The sequence below is a fragment of the Ranitomeya variabilis genome, chromosome 4 (genome assembly GCF_051348905.1).
Source record: "Ranitomeya variabilis isolate aRanVar5 chromosome 4, aRanVar5.hap1, whole genome shotgun sequence".
Lineage (NCBI taxonomy): Eukaryota > Metazoa > Chordata > Amphibia > Anura > Dendrobatidae > Ranitomeya > Ranitomeya variabilis.
In genome coordinates, this window is record NC_135235.1 from 536,833,081 (window position 1) to 536,842,041 (window position 8,961).

At 39.1% G+C, this 8,961-nt stretch overlaps 1 protein-coding gene across 1 annotated transcript; it reads right to left on the bottom strand.

Moving 5' to 3' along the window:
• Nucleotides 1–1,261: 1,261 nt before the first annotated feature.
• On the bottom strand, nucleotides 1,262–7,030 carry LOC143765610 (keratin, type I cytoskeletal 19-like). Its single transcript, XM_077252454.1, has 8 exons — nucleotides 6,540–7,030; nucleotides 5,773–5,855; nucleotides 5,399–5,555; nucleotides 5,148–5,309; nucleotides 4,917–5,042; nucleotides 3,134–3,354; nucleotides 1,749–1,777; nucleotides 1,262–1,437 (listed from the first exon to the last, which is right to left on the bottom strand). Exons 1-8 carry the CDS (start codon nucleotides 6,969–6,971, stop codon nucleotides 1,385–1,387), a joined length of 1,263 nt encoding a protein of 420 aa, XP_077108569.1. The 5' UTR covers nucleotides 6,972–7,030; the 3' UTR covers nucleotides 1,262–1,384.
• Between the last annotated feature and the right edge of the window lie 1,931 nt (nucleotides 7,031–8,961).

Genomic DNA, 8,961 nt, shown 5'->3' on the forward strand with positions numbered 1-8,961 from the left:
GAAATATTATAATGATGGAAGGACCTTCACAGATTGGCTCACCGTGGAAACACACTAAAGTGTGGAAGTACTCACAGTGTTGAGCCTACAGTTCCTTTTTGCAGGGGGTAGGTTAAGCAAAGTCAGTGGCGTGGCAGCCACATGGATCTGGTCCTGGCTAGAAGCAAACAGGATAACAAGCATGCAGGAGAGCACATGTGCAGCTTTATTTCTCTTGACAGGATGAGGCTTCACTCCCTTGTGTAGGTGATTATGTGGAGAAAGATGTCCCCTCAGCGTGGAAAACTATGATGGGAGCAATAGTGTTTACTCCCTCAGGCAGCTTGAACCGCCCAGAACTGGAAGTCACCTCAGGAAGTCTGTGTGAGCCCTGAGCTGGGAGGCTCCTTCCCAGTCGTTTCTATGGCAGCCTGTTGTGAGGAGAATAATCACTTAACCTTCATATGCACATTGGCCAGAAGATGGCAGCAAAGCACATTTATGAATCGTCAGTATACAATGAAATGTATTACATTTTCTAACTCACGGGGCCCAAACTAATTCTGACAAACTGGAACAAATCTACTGCCACACGACAACTGCCTCATTCAGCAGCAGTAGAATGGGTACCGGGATACCACACATAGACTAGAGCACAGCCAGCAGAGCAAAGTTTAACAATACTTAGATTTTATTCACACATCAGTATTTTTAATCAGTATTTCATCAGTATTTGCATACCATAACCAATTGTGTCTCCAAAGAACAGGTGTCAATCTTTCAATTATACTTTTCCTCTGATTGTTTCACTCCTGGATTTGGTATACAAACAGTGATGAAAAATACTGACCGAATACTTAACGTGTGATTGATGAGAAATTAAGGTCTTGTTCATCCTGGGAATAACCTAAAGTAGATGCCCTTGCTATGACACAATTAAAAGCTGTTATACAGCGCGGACATTGTGAATCCAATATGGTAGCCTTTTCTTATAAGAAATACTTTTTAATTTCCTTACAACGGCCTGTCCATATTTGATACCCTTTTTTCTAGTGACAGCTTGTGTCCCCTTTTTGCCCCAATGTATTGGCTAGTGGTGATTACGTTTTAATAAGGAGACAGTATGATGTTGAGGTTTGTAAATACTTGTGTTTCTACCTGACCTTTTTCTGCCTATGAATAAAGTGGCCATGCTTTGGTTTCTTAGGCAGATGAATAGGTAATAGGTAAGTAGGTAAAATAGATGAACAGGTAAATAGAAAACCAAGAAAAAAACAAAATGTTTAATCTGTCAGTGTGATTCTTTATTATCACAAATTTTCTTTCATAACATTTATGCTGATTTATTTATTTGCAATATTGGAGACAACATGGTAGTGTTTTTGTAGATCACTTCTCACTTCTGTTATTTCACAACAGTATGGACCTTAGTGGTGGTGGTTTTGATTGTAGTGGATCCTGAGAGTTCAGAAAAAGGAAAAAGAAAACCATAGTATACTTGTATTTATACAGTATGCATAATCATCTACTAGATAAATTATAGTCCACAGCACCATTCTAGCCCATGGCTCTGTGTGGTACTACAGCTCAGCCACATTTAAGTGAAGTACAAGGAACAGGCCATTGACAAGAAAGGTGCAGTTTAAAAAAATAAAAACAGATTTGATCACTCATACGTCATTTACTTTCGTAAAAAAAAAATATATTATATATACCATAGGACCCTTAGTATCTATCAGTTTTTTTAACTCGGGGTATAAGATATTTACCTGCACTTTCTTTGTGAGATCCACCAATGCTGTGAAAAGAAGGAGAGGAAATCAGGTTCTGCAAATACCATTAATAACTTACTGTGGGTATCAAAGGGAATCTGTCAGTTGGATCAATCCTCCTAAGCTGTCTATGTGGGCATGTAGGTCATAGGAAGCTGAATAAAATGTGACCATGATATCCAGTGTTTTTCTTATATGTAAATGAGCTGTTCCAGGCTATGGATGAACACTGATCTGCATAAGAATCTGCCTTCAGAGCTTATTTTAAATGAAAGGAGAGGTTAGCAGTGTGAGACATGTAATGACTGACAGTCCGCTCTCATAATCACACACAGCTCTGCAGTGAGATCAGAACTAACACAGTACAAACATTTATAGCAGTATTTGTCATTGGTGCCCTCTCCTCTGTTACAGAGCTGTGCCTGATTAAACCTAACACAGTACAGCAGAGTTGAACCCTGCCTCATTGCAAATATATTTTCAGTGATGTCAGCTCTGCCCTCCCAACCCCAACTGGCTGAGAGGATATCTGCGGTGCAAGTTCTGATCTCACTGCAGAGCTGTGATTAACAGAGCAAAAGTTTAGTCATAAATTACATGTCTGACACTGATAACCCCCCCCCCCCCTTATTTCAAATAAGCTCTGGAGGCGGATTCTCATGATGATCATGAGCCACACTGTCTCAGACATTTTAATAACCAGTGGACAACTGTTTCATGCATAGTTCTCCTACCATTTGTAGACAAATTAGCTCTTACTGCTCAACGAAAGTCTCAGGTCCCTCACTTAGAATACATAGGCCCCAATTCCTTAAGACTGGCATTTTCTTAATGTAAAAAGCGCTAGAGTATGATGCACCAGATGTATTAAGAGACGTGCACCTCTTTCATTCATTTTGCACATCATAAAACTGCCATTGCCCAGTGTCAGAAATGAACACCAGTGTACGTTAATGACACTTTTCTGGAGTAAATTTTTATGAATTTGTCAGGTGTGTTTGGCCATGCCCCATCCCAATTACACCCACTTGGGTTTAGACGATCAGAAATCACAATATTTTGGAGCAAAGATTTAGCAACCTTTCAAGGACTTTTGCAAAAACTTAAATAAAATACTTGGTGAATCGATCCCAGAGACAAATAAATCATCAGAATGCCCAAGCAATGTGGCACAGTTGGTCAAGATGACGCTATAGTTTCTTATTTATAGGGTAGAAGCCAGTATAAATCAGTATTTCTTGGTCTCAAAAGATGTACGTGAAAATGTAATTCAAGAAAATCTTTAAAGGGTTAAACCTATATGGTTATCTTAGCTAAAAAAGAGAAGTTTAACCATATTTCTTCAATATTAACACAACTGGGAACCTGGTTGTGGCAATCACCTTTGGTCATGTTCTTCCAACAATTTACGGTATGTAGCAATCTCTGCCTCCAAGTGAGCTTTGATGTCCAAGAGGGTCTTGTACTCCATATTCTGGCGTTCCAGGTCAGACCGAAGATCTCCAAGTTGAGCCTCCAGGCTGCCAATTAAATGCTGGATGTGATGCAGCTGGTTGGCATATCGAGTCTCTGTCTCGGCTACAGAGGCCTCCAGTCCTGCTTTCTAATGGGAAATAATGAAGCCATAGTAAGCTGCTGATAAAAATGCATTTTATAAGTATTTTCTTCATAGCTTAATCAATACCCTGGCCACTGAGTCCAATACAATCACAGATTAACTATTCATTGCCAGTAGTTCCCATTTTGTTCTATCTTATGTGCTGGTATGAACATGTAATTTGTCTCTGTCTCGTTGTCGGTCTATTAGATATTTTTAATTTTCTGTATTATTATAGATTTGTGGAACTATTTCACAGGAGGAACGTTTATTCAAGATAAACTTTTTGTGATCTTAATATCTATGCTGTAAAGGTTCCCATATACAGCGGATAAAACTGGGACGAACCAGCCAATTTGGGGAGAAATGGTCAACATTCAAATGAGTAGGAATACAGCTCAACTCCATTTCCACTTTTCAGAAAATTCTCGCTAACATAATAACACAATCCTACGTGTTCCTACCATGTTCCTATCCTGATACAGTATCAGCTTTTTCCTCCCTTCCTATTGTTGGATGAAAGGGACCTGATATTAGCTGACAACTATTGCTCAATATAACATAAAACAAAATATTTATCTAGACATTACTTTCCTATGTGCAGTATGACCTTCTACAATGTAAGTTATAAGTTGGCCACAAATCCTTACCGGCGCTAAAATTTTGCTTGTGCCTGACTAATATGCCTGTGCTAGTACCATAAACGCAGAACCATTTTCATTTTCATCAGTAGTGGTGGGACATTTTTAATTCTTTGTAGGAACAAATATCTTTTGAATGTTATGTTATGTTATGGTACCCATACAGCTTAAAGGGAACCTGTCACCTGAATTTGGCAGGACCAGTTTTGGGTCATATGGGCGGGGTTTTCGGGTGTTTGATTCACCCTTTCCTTACCCGCTTGCTGCATGCTGGCCGCAATATTGGATTGAAGTTCATTCTCTGTCCTCCCGAAAACACCGCCCATATGACCCAAAACTGGTCCCGCCAAATTCAGGTGACAGGTTCCCTTTAAGATGAGTGAACCCAAACTTAAAAGTCAGTGTCCGGACAAAAAACACCGGACATAGACTTCTCCCGGAAGTCCATTGCAATGTTCGGCGTTTCAAGAGATGTCCATTTCAGAGAGATAGAGAAAAATTTCCAACTGAAAAGATTGTGTCATCATTGTTTCCAATGGGGTTCGGGTTCTGGTTCAAGATAGGGTAAAGTTCTGGTACCAGAACTGAACTTCCACTAGTCCACTCATCACTAGTGTTCAGCTGAATGCTTGCTTGGCCAACAACTATCTTTCCTGACTAATCTTTGGAGATTACTTATCACCCATAAAACAAGAGGATCAAGTGTTATAATTCAACATGTCTTATTCATCAACAACATTTGTTGGCGGGGATGTTGGGAGAAATCCATATACAGTACATTAGATTCTCCACAGGCTTACTTAAACTCTGTAGATTTGGTCGAGTTTAGAACCCAGCTGTCTCCTCCTATTTGTTTTTTTAGGGAATTTGGGTTGTTTATGAAGAATGTTACATTTTGGATGACCAATTCCTCAACTAACAACTTACCATGCTGTGTTGCGATTGCAACTCAATTTCAAACCCATGCAAAGTGCGTCTCAGCTCAGTGATTTCTGTTTTGCTGGACTGTACTTGTTCTGTGTTAGTAACCACTTCCTTCTGGAGGGATTCACTCTAAAATTGGAATTGTGAATTAAATTATGTTATAGAAATAGATAGATAGATAGATAGATAGATAGATAGATAGATAGATAGATAGATAGATAGATAGTTCTTTACCTGAGTCAAATACCAGGCCTCAGCATCCCTTCTATTCTTCTCAGCAATGAACTCATATTGATCTCTCATTTCACCTAAGACCTTAGTCAGGTCACATCCTGGAGCTGCATCCATCTCTACATTTACTGTGCCAGTCATCTGCTGGCCCTTCTCACTCATTTCCTAAAGAGACCATCATATGGAAAATGAAACTACTGTATTTTTACATGACAAGGGTCTATAGTAAAAGTGACAGAATGTAGATGTCTAACCTCCTCATGGTTCTTCTTCAGGTAGGCCAACTCTTCCTTTAGGTTTTCAATTTGTAGTTCTAAGTCAGATCTGCTGAGGGTCAATTCATCCAACACTTTACGCAAACCATTAATATCAGCTTCAACACCCATTCGCAGGGAATGCTCATTCTCATGCCTGAAAAAACAAAGGAGATTGTAGACATTAGTTCATGAGCTTTATTTGATATCAAATAACCAAACCAACTCACTGGAGCTGCAATACCAACACTGTTATGAGCAAGAGGGAAGCTATTAGTAAATTTGCACATATCTCATATCATAAAAAAGTATCTTCCAAAGGAAATCACATTTTAAAGCGTAGAGATAATAAATCATAAACCATAGATACTTACTTCAGTTTGAAATCATCAGCGGCAAGACGTGCATTGTCTATCGCCAATAAAACTTTATTGTTGTCAATAGTTGCACTGAGGATCTGTAAAGATGAAGGGTAAATTTATGATTAGTTCAAGATAGCACTCTCTCTGAGACCATAAATATTCTGTAATTCTTGAGTCTTGGAAGATTATGTGATCATCACATTATTTTAAACATCAGAGAGGAGGATCCCTCAAACAGAAACGCCCTCTAGGAGCCACAGTGATGGGTCTTTATCAAAGAGCAGCTGTTGTTGTACACTGCCTAGTGTATCCTGCTTGTTTGGACATTCATATGGGCCATGAGCACAAGAAACACTTAGACAGTTGTAACTTTTCATGGAGATAACAGCCATTCATGGAAGGTTTCTGAAGCTGGACTAGTGACAATCAGCTGGCCTATTCTATTTGGCTCCCTTTGGTTTTATCATGTCACACAACTTGCACACTTGAATTCCCTTTACTTTGACCTCTCCACTCTGGGAAGATCAACCATCATCACCTCAAATCTAATATATATATATATATATATATATATATATATATATATATATATATATATATATACAGCAATTAGTCTAATTTGCAACCACCCACAATGCGTTGTAGTCATCCCAAAATAAAATCACTATACATTAAACCTGTAAGTCAAAAAGCTATCAATTTTTTTAAAAAATGACCATATTCAGGTACCTACAAATTCATCATTCTCATAGTTATCTGTAAATCCAAATTAAACTTACCTTCACCCTCAGCTCTTCAATTGTAGTATAGAAGGAGGAATAGTTTTGTTCACGTACAACGACCGACCCTCGAGTCTCATACCATTCACGGATCTTTTTCTCAAGGTCGGTATTGGCTTCTTCCAATGAGCGCACTTTGTCCAAGTAATTAGACAAACGGTCATTCAGGTTTTGCATTGTGTACTTTTCATTTCCAGATAGCAATCCATCTCCGCTGTGGGAGGCAAAGCCTCCACCAAAACTAGATCCACCTGCACCACCAAAGGATGCTCCACCACCAAATCCAGATGACACTACTCTAGAAACTGATTGGGTAATTCCTACACCACCATGACCACCATGAATACTTGACCCTCCAAAACCTCCAGGAAATCGAGAGGAGATGCCACTGCCTCCTCTGGAGGTGCTGCTATGCGCATAGCTATAACTCATGATGACAATGAGAGATGGAGCACTGTACGAACTACGAAGACACCTGTTGGAATAGGTTTGGAGAGTTCATCCAGGCACTCTTTATGCTGTCTCCATCTGACGTTGCCATGGTAAAGTTGTGTACATGTTTGATGTAGACTCCTACTTGGACCGATGCCATCCGGATACCTTTCCAAACCTTACTTATCGCAGATTCCTCTCTTGCAGATGCGTATCAGAGTTTCATTCTCTTGTTTTCTTTCAGAACAAAGACAGTACTCAGAACCCTGCCTAAGGCTATGAGCTCAACATCAGGTTACCTTTCACTAATTGTCAAAAAGTAAATACAGGTTCCCACTGCCTTGTGTCAATAAATTTGCACTTTTCAAACATTGAAGGTACTCCTTTTAAAAAGGGCAATTTTAAGATTACCGAGATATCTCAAATTTTTATCTTTTTTTTTCCTGCATGCAAAAGAAGACACTCTGTTCAGTATGTCAAGTCGAAGAGGCTTCAATAAGCTACGACTATTCTAGAACAAACAGTATAGTTATTGCAAAGATCTTGAATTTTTTGGGGGGGATAAAAATTCAAATTGTACACAACTAAAAAAGTTTTTACAATCGTATAATGGGTACTGAAAGTATTCAGACCCCTTTAAACTTTCCACTCTTTGTTTCATTGCAGCCATTTGGTAAATTCAAAAAAGTTAATTTTTTAACATTAATATACACCCTGCACCCCATCTTGACTGAAAAAAAGCAGAAATGTAGAAATTTTTGCAAAATTAATAAAAAAGAAAAACTAAAATATCACATGGTCATAAGTATTCAAACCCTTTGCTTAGTATTGAGTAGAAGCACCCTTTTGAGCTAGTACAGCCATGTTTCTTCTTGGGAATGATGCAACACGTTTTTCACACCCTTTTCTCAATACTAAGCAAAGGGTTTGAATACTTATGACCATGTGATATTTCAGTTTTTCTTTTTTAATAAATTTGCAAAAATTACTACATTTCTGTTTTTTTTCAGTCAAGATGGGGTGCAGAGTCTACATTAATGAGAAAAAAATTAATTTTTTTGAAATTACAATGAAGCAAAGAGTGAAAAATTCAAAGGGGTCTGATTACTTTCCGTATCCACTGTATATATTGGAAATTGCAGAAAAATATTGAATTATATTAAATTAGTTATTTTTAATCTGTTAAAAATGTTACTATTTTGTTTCTCCCGTCAACTAGTCTATCTAAACATGAAATTGCTATCTCTGTGTGTGGTTCCACAATAACTCCCAAGTAGCATACCTGATGTCATGGGGTTATGTTTGATTCAGATCTTTCCTTCTGTCTCTATATCCAATAGTTCAATTGCTCATGTCACATGCACCTCAAAAACATCTCTAGAATTCAACCATTCCTTACCTTTGACTCTGATAGATAGAATAGATAAATCAAAACGATAGAATAGATAGATGCATAGATAGATAGATAGATAGATAGATAGATAGATAGATAGATAGATAGATAGATAGATAGATAGATAGATAAATAAATCGATCGATAGATATCCAGTAGATATATATGTATAGGTATATAATGTCACAAGTCCAGGGTCGGACTGACCCACCAGAAACCGGAAAATTCTCCAGTGGGCCCAGGCACTGACACCTGCTGACATATTGGCCAGCAGCTGCCTAGGGCCCACACTGCTCCAGGGGCCCTCCAGCCAGTGGCATGTCACTAATAGCAGCACATCCAGCTGCTATGGGGCCCCTGAGTCAAGGGGGCCCTCCCGGTGCCAGGGAGTAGCAGTTGGAGACAGGAGCCTGTACCTGCTGCTAAAGAGAAATGAATATTCACGCTTCCCCACGCCCCCATGGGCGCACAGATGAGTGAATACTATTTCACTTTAATAGCGGGCAGCGTTAGCTGCATGCTGAGGCTAACACTGCCCGCTGATGCTGCATCGGGGCCCCTGAGCTTGGGACCAGAGGCGAACTGCAGTGATCCAGC

Coding starts and splice junctions, on each gene's coding strand:
- LOC143765610 (XM_077252454.1), bottom strand. CDS start 6,971: ATGAGTTATAGCTATGCGCATAGCAGCACCTCCAGAGGAGGCAGTGGC. Junction 5,856..6,539: donor TTGAAGAGCTGAGGGTGAAG/GTAAGTTTAATT, acceptor TCATCTTTACAG/ATCCTCAGTGCAACTATTGA. Junction 5,310..5,398: donor TGAAGAAGAACCATGAGGAG/GTTAGACATCTA, acceptor TGGTCTCTTTAG/GAAATGAGTGAGAAGGGCCA.